Source organism: Onychostoma macrolepis, chromosome 15 (genome assembly GCF_012432095.1).
Source record: "Onychostoma macrolepis isolate SWU-2019 chromosome 15, ASM1243209v1, whole genome shotgun sequence".
Taxonomy (NCBI): Eukaryota; Metazoa; Chordata; class Actinopteri; order Cypriniformes; family Cyprinidae; genus Onychostoma; species Onychostoma macrolepis.
Window position 1 is genome coordinate 9008057 of NC_081169.1, and position 23827 is coordinate 9031883.

At 34.6% G+C, this 23827-nt stretch overlaps 2 protein-coding genes across 2 annotated transcripts in view; one reads left to right on the forward strand and one right to left on the reverse strand.

Annotated features, from left to right (window-relative positions):
• tnfrsf19 (tumor necrosis factor receptor superfamily, member 19) overlaps window positions 1-4541 on the forward strand; it is a 35771-nt gene extending 31230 nt beyond the window's left edge. The window contains exons 10-11 of the mRNA XM_058744682.1: window positions 92-312; window positions 3964-4541. Of these exons, the coding sequence (XP_058600665.1) occupies window positions 92-312; window positions 3964-3968 (226 nt within the window). The 3' untranslated portion in view covers window positions 3969-4541. The remainder of the gene's footprint in view (window positions 1-91; window positions 313-3963) is intronic.
• Window positions 4542-5059: 518 nt separating this feature from the next.
• The window catches only part of mipepa (mitochondrial intermediate peptidase a), a 29324-nt gene continuing 10556 nt past the window's right edge, over window positions 5060-23827 (reverse strand). Inside the window, 3 exon segments of the mRNA XM_058745280.1 lie at window positions 5060-5578; window positions 15459-15532; window positions 16746-16867. Coding sequence (XP_058601263.1) covers window positions 5478-5578; window positions 15459-15532; window positions 16746-16867 — 297 coding nt within the window. The 3' untranslated portion in view covers window positions 5060-5477.

Below are 23827 nucleotides of genomic sequence, written 5' to 3' on the forward strand. Positions count from 1 at the left end.
CTTTAAGATGCCATCAAAACCAGTTTAACTTCAGCTCAACTCCTTCACTGAGCTCCATGAAATTTGACGGTATGTTTTTTTGTCCCAGCAGATTGGTGAATCCATCACTGGGCAGCAGCCAGGCAGATGTGGGATGTGCACCTGATGAGGCCTGGCCGCTCGTTCAGACCTTCACAACCTCAGACAATCCCTCAGAGTCCACACAGAGATGCCCCTCGTGTGACGAGGACGAGGAACGAGACGTGACCCCAGCTGAGCCTGAGGATGGGTCAAACAATCGGCTTCTACAGCCACAGCTGTCTGCAACTGAAGGTGAGTGAAGCCACAGGGTCAAATGCAACTAATCAGTCCAAAGACAGAAAACCCATTACAGGGACAAACTCTGTGTCCTCTTGGGAACGTCCAGCTTAAGAGTCTATAATATCCTCATGCTTCCACAGAAATTCATGAGAAATGTAGTTTTGTGCCATAAATCAATTTACTAAATGTCAATGAGTTACATTTTATGTACCATTAATGTAAGAAAATATATGTAAATTATAAAATTGTACTTTTAATGACGTATTTTGTGGGTCAAAGTGGTCCATTATTCATTGTCAAAAGCGGAGCAACGTATTAAGTCAATTTATTATTTATTTAGTTTTAAGAATTAAGATTAAAATAAACATTTTATTCAGCAAGGATGCATTAAATTTATCAAAAGTGACAGTAAAGACATTTATAATGTTACTTTTATTTCAGATGTTGTTCTTTTAAACTTTCTATTCATAACAGAATCTCAAATATATATAATATTTAGATTATATTAAAGTTTCTGCAAAAATACAGAATGGCATAACTGTTTTGAACATTGATATAATAAGAAATGTTTTTTGAGCACTAAATCAGCATTTTAGAATGGTTTCTGAAGGATCATGTGACACTGAAGACTGGAGTAATGATGCTGAAAAAAATCAGCTTTGCATCAATGCAATAAATTATATTTTAAAATATACCAAAATTTCAAAAATTTCATAATATTTCACAATATACAGTTTTATTGTATTTTTAATCAAATAAATGCAGTCTTGGTGAGCACGAGAGACTTCTTTCAAAACATTTTAAAAAATCTTACCGACCACAAAATTAATTAATATTAACCGAGAAAAATAAATGCTCTAAAAGTATAGTTCAATGTTAGGTCATTTTACCTAATGCATTAACTAATGTAAACATGTTTAATGTTATTGTGATGTGTTTAAAAAAAAAATAATCTAGGGAAGTCTTGAATTGAGGGATTTATCATTAATATGCCTTGTAAGCTGAATTATATTAACAATCAATCAAAATTTTGCAATAGAATTTTAACAGAATTCAAGACGTGAGCCGAATGGAAGCTGCGATGTTGAAACACTCCGCTTCTGTGTTCGTTTATGAGAGCCAAAGCAAATGAGCAACTGACAAACCGTCGATGCCATCAAGAGCCGAGGGTGGTGTGTGTAAACATGCGATCACAGGAAACAAAAGCCTTATGGTGAAAAGCCGAACATGAAAGGAACAAATTATTCAATTTCCTTTGAAACGCATAAAAGGGCCCTTTGTCAAACAGCGTGCTGGTGTGAAACACGTGAAGTCATGCCTTCCCTACTTTGTTAGCCTTCAAAATGCCACCAGCTAGTAGTGAGCTTTAAACACGATGAATCAAGATGTTTGGGATTGTTATATAGTTCCATAGATTTCTGTTTTTTTTCCAAGTATTTAACCTTGACATGTGAGATTATAAATGAAAAGGGAAGCTTACAATAGTATAAAAAAATGTCTGTTATCAAGTTTTTTTTTTTCCGTCGAAGTCACAAAGAGAATAATAGAATGTTATGGTTGTTCTTGTTCGTATATAATGAAAATAACTGGGGACTGTCAAGCTTGGAAATGACTAAAAGAAACATAAAAGTAGTTTAAAAGTAGTCCAAACATACATGGATGAAAAAAAAAAACAGATATCGTTGACAGAATTAAAGGGATAGTCCACCCAACAATGAAAATTCTCTTTATTACTCACTGTTACGTCTCCCTAATTATTTGGCGTCTAGGGTTTTTGGGAGGTAACACAAAACGTTTAATAAATAAAAGGATATTAAGCTAGTTAAGAAGCAAACAGAGGCAAAACTAAATATAAAGATTGCGTTTAGAGGGAAAAATAATTCAATATTATAAAGCTCCCAATAACAATATAAACAAACCCAAAATACCTTCAAACAAACCAACAAATATCTATTTACAAATTATGTACAAATGTAATGGATTTAAGAAAACAAACGTGAGGGACAAGAGCGGTGCTAATGAAAATAAAATAATAAAACAAACACTCTAACTAGCACCAATCAAAACTAAGCTAAACAAAATAAATTAAAGAAAATACTCCACTAACTACGCTGACTGACAAACATAAATACAAAAGTTGGCACTCGCTCATAAACTAGTGTGTTTAGACAACTTTACCCTGCGTGCAGTAAGATGTAAGTCACGTGACATGCTGAACTGGTCCCATCACTATGTGTCGAAGAAGTCGAACTCACGTCACATCTGGGTTTTTATACGCACCCACTAACGTCTGATTGGTCCTCAAAGCATCACGTAGAATTGATGACTGACGGAAGCATGGTCCAATCACAGGTCTTGTGAGGCGAGAGAGAGAAAAACATCCCTCCCAGAACAATACGGGACGTAACACTCACCCTCATGTCGTTCATAAATCACGAAATTAAGATATTTTTGATGAAATCTGAGAGCTTTCTGACCCTGGATAGACAGCAACGCAACTGACACGTCCAAGGCCCAGAAAGGTAGTAAGGACATCATTAAAATAGTCCATGTGACATCAGTGGTTCAGCCTTAGTTTTATGATGCTACGAGAATACTTTTTGTAAGCAGAGAAAACAAAAATATTGGCTTTATTCAACAACGTCTTCTCTTCCGCATCAGTCTTCAACTTACGTTCATGAGAGTACCACTTAATTTGTGTTCAGAAGATGAGTTCATTTTTGGGTGAACTGTCCCTTTAAGAATTCATTTCAACTTGACTTTTCCACATGACTTTTTCCATCCGTGGCCATGTTTTATTCATTTTATTAATTCAAGGCCACTTTTGATTAATTTTTTCGCTAATTTTAGGTGAGTGATGGCCAAATTATTTTATTATTAACATTATTTACTTTTAATTTAGTTAAATTGTAAAATGTGGGAAGATTTCTTTACTTTCTTCTGATGAGCACAAAAGACCATATCTTGAATGTTAATAATAACCAAACAGTTTGGGGTTTTCATTGACTTCCAATGTATTTTTGGTCAATATAATGAAAGTGAATGGCTGCCAGCAACTGTTTGGATACCAAAATTCTTCAATATATATATATTTTTATGTTCCACAGAAGAAAGAAATTCACATGAGTGAGTAAATGATGACAAAATGTATATTTTTGGATGAACTTTACCTATAATCATGGAAACTAATAAATACATAATCGGAAGGAATTCTTAATTTGTGGCCACTATTTTTTTTCCAAATGGGCTCCGTCCATATGACATGCAATATATTCCAAAGCTTTGATTCATTTTGACAATTTCTGGCACAATACATTTTGAGACAATATTTGAACACACACTATTGTAAATAACTAAAACTCAATCATATGGCTTTTCTATTATATAGCTTCAAAAGACTTGAAATATAACACACAAGACATATGCTCTACTTTTGTGGTACTTTTTGTCATTTTTGGAGCTTGAAAGTCCTAGTCCCCATTCACTTCCATTGAAATAAAAAAAAGTGAACTGTCCCTTTAAGAGACCAAGCCTAACCTCACTGTGCCTGTGCTAATTCACATAAATTAAGAGGCTTCATGAGACATGTTTTAATTTACTTTGACTGATTCAGTGCCAAGCGATTAACAAGTTTGTTCTTGCGCTCTTTTTGTCTCGTTCCAGGATGACCTGCTCTTATCTCACCTGTTGGTCTCTGAGAGCCACTCTGGAGGTAGAACGAGCAAAGGAAGATCCCACCTCAGATTACATCAGGCCACACACACTGAAAACGTGTGTTTTGCCATCATTCTCCAGCCGTGTGTGACACTGGCCAACAGCAGCCTAAAGAGACTTTATTAATGTGTAAACAAAACCACACAAGACAAAAGATTGCTGTCTTTTGTAAAGAAAGCACTAGATAGTTCTGTACCCCAGCACTGACTACCTGTTGAGGTGGGTTGAAGTTAAGGTTCAGCTGCAGGTATTGGTTGCAGTCGACCCGAATGGTTTGTATTGCTCTTTGCAGTACATTCCAGTTCCATAGATCAAACTGCGCAGCGTGTGTGTGTGTGTGTGTGTGAGCTCCAGTGTGTTGAATTGTAGATACTGTATGATAGGAAATAGAAGGACAATATTTTTTATAATGTAGATACTCATCTTGTGCCTTCACTCTTGCTTTTCGTAATGATGTATGGTGAACTCATACAAACCTTATGAATGGTGTTGCTCATTAAATTTGTAAATAAAACTTTATAAGCTTTGCTGGAGTATTTAATGAAAATATTAAGTCAATGCACAAATATAATGCAAACATAGTAACAATCATCTGAAAATTATACAAACTGTAATAAAGCACTGTATTTTTAGATATACACTAGGAGACCTGAGTAAATTAATATCAACCTTATTTGAGGACAGAACATATAATGTTTAATTACTATCCAACAATATTAACCCACTGTTATACCACATATAAACATCATATTACATCTAAAAAATGAATAAATAAATGATATATACTGTATGCCCAGTTATAATTTTTTTTTACCATATATGACAATGTTTATGTGGGCATGAATGTATATAATTTTAGTAATTATAAATGAAAAAGTATATATATATATATATATATATATATATATATATATATATATATATATATATATATATTTTTTTTTTTTTTAATGTAATTAATTATTAAATGATTTATATATACACATTTATACATACATCCCCCTCCCCTTTATTTTGTATTATAGTACACTTTTGGCATTACAGAAAAAAAACGCACCAATGGTTTATTAAATTATTAAACATTATTTTATTTATCAATTCAGTTTAATAATTAAATAATTACATTTAGTGATAATTACATGTAGTACCAACAATGTTGTATGATGTATAAATACATTCATTCTGCATTTATGATCATATATTTTTTGCAATGATTTTGGGTGTCATAAAACAAACAGAACACACATACATTCTATTTCTGTATAATAGAACACATATACATTCTATTTTTGAGTTCTGATGTGAAATTCACTAGCATATATCCCACAATGCACTGTTGTCAGACCGTTCATTTTTGGTTCATAAATTAATTTCTTTCTCTAAACATGAATACTGATTGTTCAGCCAGTTGTAAAGACTGATTACCGTGAGGAAAATAAAGTTATACTGCTATGAATAATCCCTCAGCCCTCCGAGTCCATGATGAAGGTTTCAAAGTCAGGGTCCAGATCAGACACGAGGGCATTGACAAAGTCCTCAATGGAGGGTCTTTTCTGCAACATGCCTGGACATGAAACAAGAAGGGCAAATTCCAGTTACACACACACACACTCTCTCAAGCTTTAGCAGGATGATTTTCCTGCGTTAATGACTTGTTTAGGTAAATGTTTTCCCATATACTTTGCATCAAACAATGTTAACTTCAAAGAAGCGCTGTAAATCTAAGCAGCATGTACACTGGCAGAGAAGCAGCATCTAAAAGGGCAGAGGTTTTATCTTCCCAACGCTGCATTATAATATGACAATATCATCTTCCACAGGTTGACACGTATCTACTCCTGCCCAGCTCAGTGAATGCAGTGTAGCCAATATCAGTGTGCATCATCCTGCTAAACTGTGCACACTCGATTTACAATTCCTCTCTGCTGGCGCTTTGAAGTCTGCTCATTTCCCCTTGTAGAGCTGCCAATGTAAATAGGCCCTCCTCCCTTCCCCCTCTTTCCTGCACGGGTCACCTCTAAAACACACACACACACACACACACACACACAGAGAGAGGAGGCCAAGTCCACACAGCAACAGGCTGCACTAAAATCTCATGCAACTTTGACCTGCAAACCCTGCTATGTACATCTTTCCAAATTAATAGATAATCAAATGAAACAAATTTAACAAAATATGTATAATTAGTAGTGTAAATATTTGCTTTTACAATGATTTGATCGTGATTCTGTACTAAATGATGAGATGAAAATCTGAAATTTGGTCACAAACACAATATGGTTTTATTTGATTAAATGTTCTCGCTCTGATTCATAATTATATTTTCACCGGATGTAGATTTGAACAGAGCCCCTGAAGGGACATGGTGATAGAAAAAATTTTGTATTGCATTCTTGCAAGAAACTTTGCATTCTCTCGCAAAATTATCGCATTCCCTTGAGAAAATGTTCACTTGCAAAGCATTTTCATTCTTTTGCAAAAGTATTAAGAAACTTTGTGTTCGCTCGCAAAACATTTTTATTTCTTTCCCAAAAGTATTGAGAAACTTTGCGTTCGCTCGCAAAACATTTTTCTTTCTTTCGCAAAAGTATTGAGAAACTTTGTGTTCGCTCACAGAACATTTTCATTTCTTTCGCAAAAGTATTGCGTTCTCCTGAAAAACTTTGCATTCTCTTGCATGCATTATCTTGCAAAAGTATTGCATTCCCTGAGCAACTTTGCATTCTCTCGAAAAATTGTGTTCCCTTGAGAAAACATTCTCTTGTAAAATATTTGTATTCTCTAGCAAAAGTATTGCGCTCTCCCAAGAATGTTCGCATTCACTTGTAAATAACTTTTATTCTTTAGCAAAAAAAGTATTGCATTCCCCTGGGAAACTTTGCATTCTCTTGCAAAATGTGCATTATCTTGCAAAAGTATTGCATTCCTCCAAGAAACTTTGCATTCTCTCTGAAAACATATGCATTATCTTGCTAAAGTATTGGGTTCCCCTAAGAAATTCTGCGTTCTCTCACAAAATTTATTTTCATCATCATGCCCCCTTATGGGCTCTGTAGATTTGGGATCGGTATTTGTTTGATTTTTAAGCATAAGCTGCCAAATAGCCGCCAGGAGGTTCCTGACCTACTTGACATGACTTGGGTATGACAGATATGGAGAGACTAGCATTAAAACCTACTGCTTATATAATCACCTGTCTGACTTCAACCTTTGGCATTATGTCGGTAAAAGTAAGCATTAACTCCAGTTGTACACCTTACTGTACTCATGTTTTTGTTTTGTTTTTTAAGATGAATGCTACAGCCACAGATTTTCTTCAGAGAGCTGAAAATGTAAGCCGGACTATTGCTTTAATCTCTGAGTGGATCACACGAGGACTAGACGTCTCCAGCTTCAACAGCACTTTCTATAATGATGCCAATTTCCTGAGCTCACTCTAGAGGGGATTCAGAGTAAAACCCAATCCAGACTCACTTTTTTTTTTTCCTTTTCTAAAACCAAAAAAAAACTAACAAAAAAAAACAAAACAAATTAAGGTCATATCCAGTGAGAATAAAGATATCAGATAAATGTTCAGGAATGAGCTTTACATTTCTGATGTTAAAGAGTTGGGCTACAATCTCTGGAATGATCTAGATCATTTAGAGCAATTAAAATGTGTCAGTATTTTTGTGCCAGAACTATCTATTTGAGTTTTTGAATGTCTTACAACTATAATGCTTACTTCATGTAAATGCCCTTTTTTATTACTATTATATATTGTTTTGCTTCATTTTGCCAGCTTATTTATGTGCAAGTGAGGAGTGCTTATTTTTATAATAGTTTAATATATATACACTTTATAGATTTATATTTATTTAGACATTATAGTATTATTAAAATTATGTATGCATACACACACAATTTTATAATACTCAAATAATAAATACAAATAGAACCCCCCATCCCCTAACCTTTGAACAATACTATACTAAAAATATTATATATACTGTGTAATGTTAATAATAAATCAATTATAAAAAATTATATATTTTTTATATATTTAAATAAAACATTATTTGATTTTTGGCATAAATAATTGTTTTAACTTCACACACACACTATTATATTATATCATATCATATCATATCATAATGTGTGACCTTGGACCACAAAACCAGTCTTAAGTGTCAATTTTTCGAAATTGACATTTATACATCATATGAAAGCTGAATAAATAAGCTTTCCATTGATGTATGGTTTGTTAGGATTGGACAATATTTGGCCGAGAGACAACTATTTGAAAATCTGGAATCTGAGGGTGCAAAAAAATCTAAATATTGAGAAAAATCGCCTTTAAAGTTGTCCAAATGAATTCTTAGCAATGCATATTACTAATCAAAAACGACATTTTTATATATTTACAGTAGTAAATTTACAAAATATCTTGAATATGACCTTTACTTAATATACTAATGATTTTTGGCATAAAACAAAAATCTATAATTTTGACCCATACAGTGTATTTTTGGCTATTGCTACAAATATACCCCAGCGACTTAAGACTGGTTTTGTGGTCCAGTGTCACATATACATATATATATATATATATATATATATATATGGGCTGTCAACGATAACACATGCGATTAATCTAAAATTATTAACGCGTTAATATTTTTTTAACGCAATTTAATCATTTGATAAGGTTTGACCCCAACTTCTTGCCGTCATCGCAGAGGGAAGGTCATCTATCATTGTGTGATAAGGGTACAGTGAACTAGTGTTGCCAGGGTCGCGGCACAATTGGGCTATTTTGAAAATACAGTCGCAGGAAAAAATTACAGAGCCGTGGGTTGTGGTTTTTTGGGCTACTTTTACAATGTACCGCACCTGGCAACTTAAGAACGGAGAGGCGGTTGTAACATCACAAACAATGTGAGTTTCAGCCAGAGCATACATGTTAAGGCTTTTACACAGCAGAAATAAACATGACAACAACCACTATAGATTATATAAGATAATAAACACGCGAATACGATAGATATGGTTTGTATGTGATTTTCTGGAGGTGAATGTGTACATCTGAAATGCTAATTTGTGCAGCGATATAAAAGACTATAAATAGCATATTTTAACAACAGTAAATGACCAAATTCCACATGTGATCGCAAAAGGAAGTCATTACAAACACTCGATGGTGGTTTAAAGTGAGTTCTGAGTAAAAGTGTACTATTAATCTCATAAATTGTCTTGTGTAGCATAATGCTAATGTTAGCTCTAATGCAGCTGCAGAACAGGTCCAATTCTTCTTTATAATGCATTTTGTCATAATACTTCACGTAAGGTCGCAAGAAATGTTTTGTTGTATTTATTTAGAAATACTTTTGATAATAGTTGGGTAAATGTATACTGGGATTGAAGCGATGTGGCTTGGTAAACGTTGTATTGCCAGTATAAAGGCTGATAATGGCTGAATAAAAGCAAAAGAATAATGCTAAAATAATAATAAGGATTATGTCTCATACCTGGCAGAAGTGTGAAAGGTTCTGGTTCCTTAAACTAGTTTGTCATGCATTTCTTTATTTCAACATATTTACAGGTAAATCCTAGTATTTTAAATTTGCAATTAATCATAATCAATCACAGTCCATGACTGTGATTAACTCGATTACATTTTTTAATCGATTGACAGCACTAATACAGTGCCCTCCAAAAGTATTGGAACAGTAAAGACAAAATTGCTCTGTTGGCTGTGGAGTCAAGACATTTGCAAATATGATTAAAAGATGAACATGAGACAAAACTACAGAATGTCACATTTTATTATTAGACGTTTCAACACATATAAAACACAACCAAATAAAAAGAAGAGCACTTTTAGAGTTCATCCCACTCATTGATGTGAGCATAAGTATTGGGACAGTTGAACATAAGGCAGATATAAAAGATTAAAAGTTATTATTTAGTTGCAGATCCCTTGTGCACAATCACAGCAGTGAGTCTGGGACCCATAGACATCACCAGACTCTTGGTCTCATCCTTTGAAAGACTTTTCCCAGCCTTTAATGCAGCCAATTCCAACTGTTGCTTGTTTTGGGGAGTTTCTGCCTTTAGTCTCCTCTCCAGCTGGTGAAATTCATGTTCAATCGGATTTAAATCTGGAGACTGACTTGGGCAATCTAAGACTTTCCATTTCTTTTCCCTTATAAACTCCTTGACTGAACTGGCAGGTGTTTTGGGTCATTGTCCTGATGCAATATGAAGCACTTCCCAGTGAATTTGGTGGCATTTTCTTGAATATTGGTAGGCAAGATGGTTTTGCACCCTTCCAAATTCATTCTGCTACTGTCATCATACATTAAGTCACCAGTAAAGTTGAGAGGGCCTGTTCCAGAGACAGCCATGCATGCTCATGCCATGACACCACCTCCACCATGCTTTACAGATGAGGCTGCATGCTTGGGATCATTGCAGTTCCCTTTTTTTCTCCACATTTTTGCTTTCCCATCACTTAGATAAAGGTTCATCTTTGTCTCATCGGTCCATAAACACAGTTCCAACACTCTTCTGGCTCACCTTTGTGCTTTTTTGCAAACTCTAATCTTGCCTTTCTATTTTTGGAGCTGGTCAGAGGTTTTTATCTCGCTGTGTAGCATCTATGTCAAAGTCTCCTGAGGACAGTAAATTGTCAGAGCATCACCCCAGCTTTCTGGAAGTTGTTGGTGATTTTACAGACACGTCTTTTAGTATTCATTTTCACAGCTTTTATGATTTGTCTGTCATCAACTACTGTTGTTTTCTCAGCTGATCAGGTCTTTGTTAGTTGCTGGTGTTGCTGGTGGTTTCCAAACCCTTGATTTCTCCATGCCCTTTGTTTTCGCTATAGCTCTAATGGACTTCCTCTTTTCTTTTAGCATCCAAATTGCTTGCTTTTCTCTCAAAGTCAGCGCCCTCGTCTTCATCCTGGTTTGTGTGTGTCATCATCGAATGCAAGATTCAGAATGCAGAAGTAATGGATATAACTGATACGACACATTCCCTGCTTTTAATATCTGAAGAATTAATGCAACAGGACACAGCTGATCACTTAGAAAGACCTGTGAGGCAACGGTTCCAATACTTATGCTCACATCAGATCAAGGGATGAAACTCTAGAAGTGCTGAACTTCTTAGCTGGTAAAACATCTGTGTTGAATCACCCAATAATAAAATGTGACATTCTGTAGTTTTGTCTCATTCATCTTTTAATCATATTTGTAAATGTCTTGACTCCACAGCCAACAGAGCAATTTTGTCTTTACTGTTCCAATACTTTTGGAAGGCACTGTATATGTAAAAATTGTCTAAATAAATAAAAATATATAAATAAAATATCCCCACAAATTCTTAATCTTACCAAACACAAACTTTTGAACAATACCATGTAAAACATATCATATACACACCGTTTAATGTTAAAAAAACATTAATAACATTAAATCAATAAAAAAAGCATTATATACGATATAAATAATAATTTAAAAAAAAGCGAAAATATAAATAAAAGTTTGAGTAGAAAAACAACATATGATCAAAGTCTTACAACAAATGATCAAAGGTCTTATAACAAACAATCCCACTACTAAAGTTTAACCTTAACGCTGAGGAATAGTTAATCTTTTTTATGTGGGAACATGATTAAACGGTTGAAAAGATCAAACATTTGTGAGTAAGGATGGACTAAAGTCACCTTATTTATCAGTGCAGGTGCACCGTGTGTGTTTTATTATGAATCAAAGGGACTTTCTAGTTCAAGATGAGCTGAACAATCCAGCTGTGTGTGCTTTGAAATGGAGGTCAACCACAGAACGAATGTCCGACATGCCTTTTCAAACAGCTTCCCTTCAGAGAGCTTCATTTATCTGAGGAGAACAAGAGGATGAGGAGGCTCTCTGCAATTGGTCAGAAGAGCTCCTGACTGGGAATGGAGGATGATGAAACTAAGGACACATCAAAGTGAGACAAGCTCATCTCTCCTCAATTAATCCCTGTTTAAATGCCGTTCTTTGGCTCCTGTGCTGTGCGCCACACCTTGAGCTTGTGCAGTTACGTGGGCACACAGACATGGTGGAACATGACTCAGGTAGCGCTGGTTTGGGTTTCATGTGAAACAGGACAGGGTTATCAAGAGGTCAAACGAGGACTTGACATAAGACACTATATGAAGTCTTATGCAACCGAATTGAGTTCAATGTTTCATTATGTGCTCCTGGAACTCCACAGACTGAGTTGCAGTGGTCCTGGTCTCTATAAACACTGCTTAGACTCAGGTTGAGCAATGCTTCCAGACTAAGAAGATAATTACAGCTTCCCTCCCAGCAGATGAAGAGCTTTTCTGGTTACTCCACAGCTTTGACGTGCGCTTGCGTTTGTAACTATTTGAAACATGTCACGAGTTGAAAGCAATAAGCTCATGATCTACCTGAAGGCTGAAATTACTTCATCATCGACTCTGTAATTAAAACTGGAGGTCTCAAAGCTTTGAGGAAAAAAATAAAAAGGAAGCTCAAGTTTCAAGGATTATGCCACTGTGCACATGAATCATGTGCCTTGAGGTCTGTTCAATTTTGGAAAAACGTAGATATTTAAATAATATTATTTATAATATAGCTTATATCACAATTTTTTTCTCAAAATTCTGAGTATGCATCTCACAATTTCGACTTTTTGTAAACCTTTTTATTAGTACGAGGAGATGAATTTGTATGGAAGCATTTTTTAAATTTTTTATAAAAATATAAAAAGTAATTGCGAATTGAATCTCACAATTCTGACTTTTTTCCTTGCAATTCTGAGTTTACAGAGTTTATAAATCAAGAGCTTTTTTTCAGAAATGCAAGAGAAAAAGTCAGGATTGTGAGATAATTACTTTTTTAATTTGTTTATTCTATGGCAAAAATAAGTTTCCCTAAATTTGAGTAAAAAGTTGTAAAATAACCACATTTGGTATATCATGTTCTGAAGCATGATTTGAGATGATCACATCTGACTGTTTGTACAAACAGTTTAAATAGCTAATGACACAATTTATTCCATATTTGCTCAAAAATACAGCAAAAATAATAATATTGTGAAATGTTATTACAATTAAAAATAACGGTTTTCTATATAATATATTTGAAAATGTTTAATACATTTTCAGAAGCCGTTCATTTAGTGTTCAGTATCACATGAACCTTCAGAAATCATTCTTATACGCTGATTAATATGCTGGAAATAATTTTGTATTGAGACTTTTGAACCTAACTATAATTTATTACTATATAATACTATTATTTAATCCATTAAATAAAACCGTATGTGATATAGTTTATTTGTATGTTTTTTTTTTTTTTTTTGTAAACTAACTTTTTAAGAAATGTATAAAGTTAGAAAACCTACCATTAATTTACACTGAAAGAATGCTTAGCATTCAAACCTCCACAGCAGTGATGTCTCTGTAAAATTTGCATACTGAGATGTCTTGCCTTCCTTGCATATTTTTAAAAACTTATAGCCACCTTTACACCATATTATGTCAACGTGTTGATTTTTGAGTGCAGCTGACTGAAAACAAGAATATTCTTATTAAAAAAACTATTCTTTTTTCCCCTGATATTTTCAGGAAAAAGCTAATTCAGTGTTTGTAATGTTATTTATAAGATCTGCCTTTCTTAAATGTTAGATTATTGGTGAATATGAATGCTATTTCACTGAAACCCCATTAAGGAATGTTTTACACTAAGGTGAACCTGACCCTCCTGTGATCCTGCATTTAAAACTAATGCATTTCACCATCTGTGTGTGTGCTACAGTGCTAAAACACATCCCAGCCCAGGTGCTCGAGTCTGTATTGTTCTTTCAGTCTGTCCTTCGGCACTAAAATAGAGGTCCCTGGGAAAACTGAGGGCCATGAATGACGCCTCTGTGCCGCTCATGGCTGGAGAACACAGGGCTTCAGTCAGCATGGCCGTCAGTCCGTCACTTTCCTCTCTCTGCAATGCCATCTAATCCAGCCTGGACTTTTCAGCACCAGAGGCCTGGGATCCGGCCAGCTCAGAGCGAGGAGCCTAGCAGATAAAAACAGCCCAGGCTACAGGCTCTCTCTAGGGTGGCTCTTGTTCCACTGTGATCCGGCACAGAGGAGGGGGCATGAGGTGCACTGAGGAGAACCCCTCTGAACCGGAGAGTTAACAGTGGAAAATACAAGTAGCTAAGGAATCAGAGAATAAGGAAGAAGACACTAATGTGTTTTTGTAATATTATTATTATGGTCAATAACTGATTTAACAGCAGATGTATTAATTGTATTATTTAAAATTAAAATTTAAAAAAAAAAAAAAATGAAAAAGGTAAATTAAAAAAAAAGTTAATTCAAAAAGTAAACAAAACAAAAAATATTTTTTATTACTTGGAAACTCATAATTATTGTAATTTCAACCTCATGTGAATGAATTTCAACAAGTAAAATCACATGCTTAAAATGAAATTATAATGATATGGTAATAAATCTACTAATGCAGAAATTTCAGTTGATACAAATATGTAAAAATATTATTATCAATTATTTTGAATATGGTCAATAACTGAATTAATAGCAGATATTATAATTGTATAATTTTATATTAAAACAAAAAAATTTAATTAAAAAGGTCAATTAAAAGAAAAGTTAATTAAAAAGTAAATAAAAATACATCATAAAATAAAATGTTTTTTTTTTTTTTTTAATTACTTGGAAACTATCACAATTCCAACCCGATGTGAATGCGTTTCAATAAGTAAAATCTCATGCTTAAAATGAAATGATAATATAACTGTAATATAATATAACAAAATTATGGATCACTATTTAATACTATTGCTAACAGTTTCATACACATACTGATTTGTTTGTTTGTTTGTGTTCACAATTTAATGCTATACCAGCTACTACGGCTATATTCATGGCAAGAAACAAGTGAAAAATAAAGATAAGTAAATAAACTATATGAATGGTCAACTGATATATGACATGACTGTAATGATAATGACATGGTAATAAATGTACTAACGTAGAAATTTCAGTTGATACCAATATGTAAAAATTATCATTATTATTTTTAATATGGTTAATACCAGGGCTGGGAAATTTTTCATCCAGAGATCATCTTCACTTACTGAATAGTAATCTATTCTTATTTTCTATAATTGCTGTGATATAAATAGCCTCTTGACAATTGTTTATTGTAGGTTAAGACATTCTGACATTACTGGGGCAATTTTTGTAAAAACATGCACTGATGAATCATTTGTACTGTATAACACCAGGAACATGTAACGTTACTCAGAAAGCAAACAAGGCCAATCTGGACCCTTTATGTTGACTCTTTAAGGGACAAAGAAACGGCAGTGACTGAACTGAGACCTTGTTCATTCTCTCAAGCGCAGACTTCTTTTCTTACCTTCCACCATCAGCATGGGCTCCTTCCCTCCCCCATGAGCCAGCATCTCTCTACGGTAACGCTCTCCGGTTTCCCTGCAACAACGTGAGCAGACAGAGGTTTACTTTACACTACCAGCATCGTTCCCACAATCCAAGCCCATAAACCCTTATGTTCCCTCACTACCTGCCTGACATGTCCAAAACTGTCCAAACAAAAGAAAGTACTAAAGAACAAAACCACAGCAGAGTTGTTAAGATATCCTGGTATTTTTAAAGACCCGATGAAATGAAAACAGGAGTTTTGTGGTTTTCAGTCTCCGCCTGTTAGCTTCAAGGACATCTTTATGTTAATCCACTTTTAGCAGACATACACATTTAAACTGTACAGTTTATCTGCTTTGGGGGAAAAGAAACAAATATATCAAGCAATTTAATTTGGTATGGCATACACGAATAATTCATTAGATGAATGAACAAACTGTCATAAAACTTGAATTCTTTTATTAAATTTGGACTCTTTTTAAAGACATTTGGCTGATTATTGCTGAAGTGAAAAAAAAAAGTGAAACTAAACAACATTATAGGAGTTTAAGTTTATACTATGAAAATGCCCAAAAATACTATTTTCAAATTTTATATGAAATGTATATTTTCCAAAACATGTCTTTACTCATAAATCTCAAGTTATGTTCCAAATTTGAAGTTGGCATCTCAAAAAATGAGTGCAGTATAAAACGTTTCCATTAGATGAAATTTTCGATCCATTCGTTTCCAATGTGGTCATTTTTGACCGTGAACAGTACAAGCATGTTACAAAGCTATGTTAAAAGCACATATTTTAAAGACTAATGAGGAGTTGTTGTGATGCAGCCAGGTTTATTTACTTTAAATCGTGTCCATGTTGTTATGTGATGCGTTTTATTTTTTTAATTTTTTAATTTATTTTTTATGATATTGTGATGCACTTTGGACAACTTGGTGTTGTATTAAACTGTGCTATATAAATAATCAAGAACAATAACAATACAAGCATGACTATTTTTTCTGGACCATGTAAGTTTTTCAAATCATGTCCATGATTTTTTTATTTTTGTGTGTGTTTGTTCACATAGCAAGTGCCAAAAACTCTGCCCAAGTTTCATACCTTTCCAAAGTATAAACAACAACAATCAAAAGTTACATTTTTTGGTAATAAATGACTGAATAACTCCAGAGGGTAAGGAGTGTAGAAACTTTAGAGAAAAACAGAAAAGAAAAAAAAAACAATGTCGTGGCTTTACAACTAATGCATGTGTCTTTCACAAACCTGTTGAGAGGGTCTTTATAGAAACACTGCTTCCACACCATGGAGGCCACCGCCCGTGACATCAGGTACGAGTAGTACTTGGCCCCATAGCCGACAAGATGACTGAACCTCAGCTGCCAGGCCTGCAGAGACAGGTGCAGGTGAACTAATCACAAGCTGCCGTAGGAATATTCCTGTTACATCTCTGTAAATGCTTGCCAAGTTATTTTCTAACCTGGAAACATGCTGATGCTAACAACATTCAATATCTCAGCTGCAACTGTGACCCAATTAAATGGAAGAGTCAAGTTATTGCCACACAATGCCTTCGGGACCATATTCATCACTAAATATTTACATTCCCAGAGCACAAATGGTGCAAAGCCTATTCCCATGGCTACTTACTCTGAGCTAAATGAAAGAGAGTGATAATGTTTTGGGTGGGTGCAAGTTAGGGAAGTATTTTGCTATTATAACACAGGCAAGACTTGTGTTGAAAGAGCTCAGTAGTTCAAACACTTCGCTGAGGGATGGAGACGTGCATAGACACCCGCTGTTACCATTATCCCTGCAGGAAATGAACCGAGCACACCATGCTTGATATGACGGTAAATAGGGGCAACAAACCTGTTGGTATATGATAATATCAGTTTATAGCTACTGCTAATCTAACTGGGTATCTGGGTTCATAAAGTCAGCAAGTAAGATGGTTGGAGTGCGACTGGTTTTGGATATACTGAACGAAGAAAGACATTCTTCATCACTGTCATTACAGGTGTGATGAGGCCACTGAATGTTAAGTGGATGCCATTCAATTCTACAATACCTTTAACGGTAGTTTCTGTTCTGTGGATCTCACATGCTATCTTGACACATCCCAGGTGCTCATGCAGGACACGCATACCTGAATTTGACTAAATTTAAGGCAATCTCAAACCCCCACCCCCTAAAATCATGTTACTCTCTACTGTATCTGTAAAACACACAAGTATAAACATTTACATTTTCATACCAATGTTATTTTAATATAAAACAAACAACCCCCAAAACCCAACAACAACCAAATAAACACACAACAAACCTAAAACCAACCAAGTGAACAAAGTGAAAAAACAAACAAACAAAAAAAAAATTCCAAGCAAGAAACAAACAAAACAATAAACAAAATAACGAACTAAGCTAAAAACTAAACCAGCAAACAAACCAAACTAAGAAACAAAACAGCAAAAGGGGAACAAAAAGAAAAATCAAGAAACCAAACAAAACAAACAAACAAAACTAAAAAGCAAAACAACCCAAACCTGGTAACAAATTAAACCAAATTAAGAAACAAAACAAACAAACAAACAAACAAATCAGCCAAGTGACAAACCAAACAAAATAAACAAAAATAAATATAATATATAATAAATAAACCAACAAAAACATCATTAAACAAAGAGGGTCCGTGTATCATCTGATCATTCGTTTTTTGATTTAATATTGATAGTAGAAAAACGAGAAAACTGCGCCTATTTTCGCTTTTTCATTTGTCCAAAAAAAGGAGAAAACGAGAATTCAGCTTAATTTTTCGTTTTTCGTTCAGGCATAGAAAAATGAATAAACAGCTTAAATATTCGATGTCTACACTTGGGGGGGAATTAAACGCCCCTTTCTGCTGATTGGTCAGCCAAAGATCAACCGTGCAGTCATCAGTACTTCTGCAGTTCTGCGCTGCAGAATAGTAGTCCTCCGCTGCTGCAGGTGTACGGATTTATAACCGTTTTATTGCAACTACATTTCCTCTTTTTCTCATCAAACAAGCAGACTAATGAATAGCTCGACACAACTCGTGCCGAGGCAGTCTCTAGACAAGGCTTTTTTCTGTGTAGACCAGCTTAAAGTGATCCGCGAAATAATTTGCTATAGCCTACCATATTTTTCAGACTGTAAAGTCACTTTTTTTTTTTTTTTATCATGATACATACAGTGATTTTTTTCCTAAGTGACTTATATGATGCATTTAAGGCCAAATAATCTAAATGTAGACTTTTAAAAGTAGGCGCGTCAAGTATCACTGTGGATTGGTTCGTGTGGTGGCGTGCGACAGAAAGATGTTCAGGGAAACCAAGACGCGCTAAAAGTGTTGCATGCTGTTGTTTTCTTTATTTTTCAAAGGCATGACATTTTGTAGTTATTTTGAATGTACACAAAAAAAAAATTATAGAGTATTTTAAAAAAAAATACAAGTGAACATAAATTAATACTCAATATTAATTAAATAAACTGCTTTAAAATGACTGCTGCATATTTCCTGTGCACTGCAATACTGGTCTGTGCTTGACTGTAGTCCCGTGTGTCTGCTTATTGATTTAACCCATCGCAGTGTATTGGAACTGTGTGAACTAGGGCAACTCACCTGTTCAAGCTATAGCTACCTTCTTTTTTCGAAACACACACACACACACACACACACACACAATATCCCGCTCGCACTTGCCCATTTAATGGCAGAGAATGCTCTCTTTTTTTTCTTTTCTTTTTGAAGCGGATGCAAATCTGTCGTAAAATAACTTGTGGTGTATATTCCAAGCGTTCTGAGGGTATATCATATGGGTTTGGTGAGAAACAACCAAAATGGCAAGTTTTTACTTTTCTTAAAATCTCACATTCCTACAAATTCTAATAAATTTTAATAAAATACAAGACTACATTATAAAACTCAGGAGAGTATGTATTTTAATATCTCTGTTCTCCGGTTGTCAGTCATAATTACAGTTTCTTGCATGAACGTTATAGGCCTATTATACCCAATTGTATTCTTTCCTTTTCGTATTAGTGTTTAAAATATTTATTTTGAAATGAATTAAGTAATTATTTACTTAATTAAACAAACAATTAAGCAGGGTAGGGTATAACAGCTGTCATATCATACCCAGCCATGCCCAGCTGATGCAAAGAATATAATTTATATCTACACAGAAGCAAGCCCAGTCTATAGACAACCAAGAACGAATACGTTTGTTGGGAAGCTTTGAGGTCGTTACCATTAAAGAGAAGTGATGAGAGTTCACATGATCCATCTGGCATGTAAACAAAAGTTTTGTATAGATTTATAAAACTTTTTGGAATGGCATTTATAACGTGCTTAAATTGTTTACGTTCAGTAGCTATTTAGAACACAAGTCACTGAAGGATAACAAACTCCTCATTCAATAAATGAAGAACTAGCCTAACCAAACACCCCTTTCAAGCCAACCAAGAGTACATAGATATATAGCCTAAATAGCCTGTTTTTCTATATTGGGGTTCTGTGTGGAATGAAGGTGTGATTATATAATCTTTTCCAGTACAGCAAAACCTGTTGGTGTCTTTGTTTTTTTTCTATCTTTTCTTATCTGTGCTTCTCATCCGCTCTGCACAGTGCAGCTTCACACTGATTTAACTCTGCACAGCTAAATAAAACAGGCTTGGTGCTGATTAAAATTTCTGAAATAAATATTTCTGTAAAACGCTTAGTTTGCACAGAAGAAAGCCCAATCTAGTACCTGCCCCGTACAGTTTAAGAATCGGTATGATATATCAGCAGAGGACTATTATTTTCTTGAACGGAACAGAGGAAAGACTTATGACGTCACGGGTTCAGATTTGGTTGACCAATCGGCAGAAAGGGGCGTCTCATGACCGCCCACAAGGGGAAACGAATTTTGAAGTCGTTTATCCGTTTTCTACCCCGTGAACCAAAAAATGAGAATCGAGCCAAAATCTTGTTTTTGCGCTTCTCTGAACAAACGAAAATAGGCGCCGTTTTCTCATTTTTCTACTATCAATATTAAACCAAAAAACGAATGATCAGATGATACACGGACCAAAGAGCTATACAAGAAACAAACAAATGAACAAAACAAACATACAAACAAACAAAAAAGCAAGAAACAAACAAAACAAAAAGCAAACCAAGAAACAAAATAACGAACCAAGAAGCAAGAAACAAATCAAAACAAACCAATTAAGGAAATAAAACTGCACAACAAGAAACAAATCAAGAAACAAAAGTAACAAAAACAAACAAAAATAAACCAAACAGACAAAACAAATAAACCAACATAAACAAAGCATGAAACAAACTAAATTAAAAAACAACAAGAAACAAACAATGCAAGAAAGAAAGAAACAAAGAAAAAAACAAGACAGACAAATCAAGAAACAACAGAAAGCAAGAAACAAACTAGGGCTGCACGATACATTGCATGCGATGATCATGAGCATCTCGTCAGTAAAGCCAGTTCTGTGATTAATAGCAAAACTCCATCACGTGCTTTCAGATGGAGCGGCATTTAATACACAGAGCCGTAGTTCACTGACAAGCTACGCAATATTGCGTTCATAATCGAACGCGATTCAACTGTGATTATGAACGCAATATTGTGTAGCTTGTCAGCGATCTACGGCTGTGTGTATTAAATGCCACTCCATAACCGTAGCAAAACCAGCTTTAAAATGAAAACAACCCAATCAAGGTAACAAATCAAATCAAACCAAATCAAGAAACAAAGTAACAAAACAAACAAAAATAATCAAAACAAATAAGCCAACAAAACATGAAACAAATAAAGCAAAAAACAACATAAGAAACAAAGAAAAAACAAACCAACAAATAAACAAAACAACAAAGCAAAAAACAAAGACTAAGCAAGCCAATAAAAAAAAAAAAAAAACAAAGCTTAATTAGTTGGCTATATACCACTGAGGGCATTTGCTCCTCTTGCAGGGCCACTGTTCCATTGTAAGTGCAATTGAACTTTACAGATACATGTGTTACATATCTATGTACTTTTGTAGGTGTACATTATAAAAGCACTGCTATCATGCTACATGATATTAAGGACTCGGCAAAGACATCTGGCTCTAATGATTACTAAGGGACATTCTGGACAGTCTGCTCTGATGCAGAATGTGCGCGTTAAGTGTTCCTCTGCAAAGTTGTTGAAGAGAGCCAGGGTTGTGTAAACAGCACAATGAGAGACACATTATGGTTGGAGAAGGTGAAACTGCTGTATAATACAGAGTTAAGGCCCAGAGTATCAGCAAGACATAACCCATATGGCCCCTAATGACTTCAGTAAGCTCAAATGCACTCCTGTAGGGACGTAACATCTGAAAGCTAAACATTAGCAAAGCAGAGCAGCTACTTGACTATCAACACTCATCTAAAATCTGTATTCGGTTATGGAAATATTTTCACTGCAGATGGGTCCTGTCAGGCTGCTGGCCATAAGATACTTTAAGTGTACGTTTATAAGAATTTCACATTCACAAAACTTTACATAAAGGCCTTAAACGAATAAATCTAACATGGTATTACCATGCTTTTTGGACTTTCTCTTCGCATCCCATTGTGTGTCTCAGCGGCCAGAGGAATGTAACACTGTGTGCAAATGTTCCCAAATATTAGCAACAGGACAAGAACTTCCATCTGGTCCATGTTTCTAACAGCTGACATTATCTTCCAGAACACTATTAATGCCCTAGTAAAACGAACCAACGTCAACAAAAGTCAAACAACTGTAAATTCAGCTCTCTCTGTGAGTCATTAACCATCTCCATCATTGGCCACAAACTTTATTAGTGGTCAGGCATCACTATTATTACTCATATTAGGGGTAGTGATTTGAACGAACCCCACTATGAAACTCCAGTGCCTGTGCCATTTGTGGTACGACATAAATGACATAAACCTCAAATTGCAGGGCTTGTTGAGGAGAGGGATGTTATTTTTGTAAAGCAATAAGACTTCCCCCAGGCAAAATGTATACTTTTTTTTTTTTTTTACTTTATATTAATCAAAAAATTCTGAAAAAAATGTATCATGATTTTCACAAAACTGTTAGGCAGCACAACTGTCTTCAACACTGTTCAAAAAAATAAGAATGTTTCAAGAGCAGCCACTCAGCATATTAGTATGATTTCTGAAAGACCATGTAATGAGACTGAAGACTGGAGTAATGATGTGGAGTGATGAAAATTCAGCTTTGTATCACAGGAATAAATCACAAAATATAAAACTATAATTTTTATATTATATAATTTTTATCTGTAAAATTATTTCACAATATTAGTTTGTACTGTATTTGATTGATGCAGCCTTGGTGAGCCTAAGACTTATTATGAAAACATTAAAGGGGTCATGAACTGCCTCTGAGCAGAGAGTCATTCTCAGGACTTTCTAGAATTAATTTGTTGAAAGTATCCTGTCATTTTCCTTTATTTGTTGGTTTTCCTTATTGTCTACAAAGAACAAAAATCATTTGCAAGGTATTGTTAATATGTGCTCAAAAGTTTTAGGTGTTTCCTTGCGAAGTCTTACATTTTATTATGAACAGCAAGTAATGAGGATGGCACATAAAATAATAGGAGACTGCACACACCCTTTGAATTATTATTTTGAGTGGATGCCCCTTGGGCGACGTTTAAGGTCAATTAGATGTTCCACAAATCGGTACAAATTTACTTTTGTGCCTGAAGCAGTACGTTTATGTAATAAATTTAGTTGATTTAGATTACTGTATTGACCCGAATATAAGACGTTGTTTTTTTCTTGGAAATACATCTGAAAAAACCGCGGTCGTCTTATATTCGGGGTCTAGACTTTGACATGTCAGTAATACACCCACAACAATAGGTGGCGCCAAACACGCATAAAACGAGTGTGCCATGAAATATGTAATGTACTGTGCGTTGTAAAGATTTCGCGAGTGAAAACAAAAGAAAAAGAAAAGCTTACAGCAGCACAAGTCCTGACTGTCATGTTAGCCTGATGGGACCAAACTTCCTCTGTAAGTGATTTTAAAACAAGACAGTACCCAGATTTGAAGACTACAATAAGATTTCACTTCTACTGTTAATAACATTTTGGTAGGCTACTATGAGATGGATAGACTAAATGTTACATAATTCAGATTGGCTACCTATTATTTCAATGGTATATGAAAAAGTGTATATTTTTCAATGTCATTGTTGGTACATTTTACCAGTATTTACCATACTTTCAAAACAAAAATAAAAATATGAAAAATATGAAATTTGAAAATAATTTAAGAAAAAATGTGTTTTACAGAGAAAAA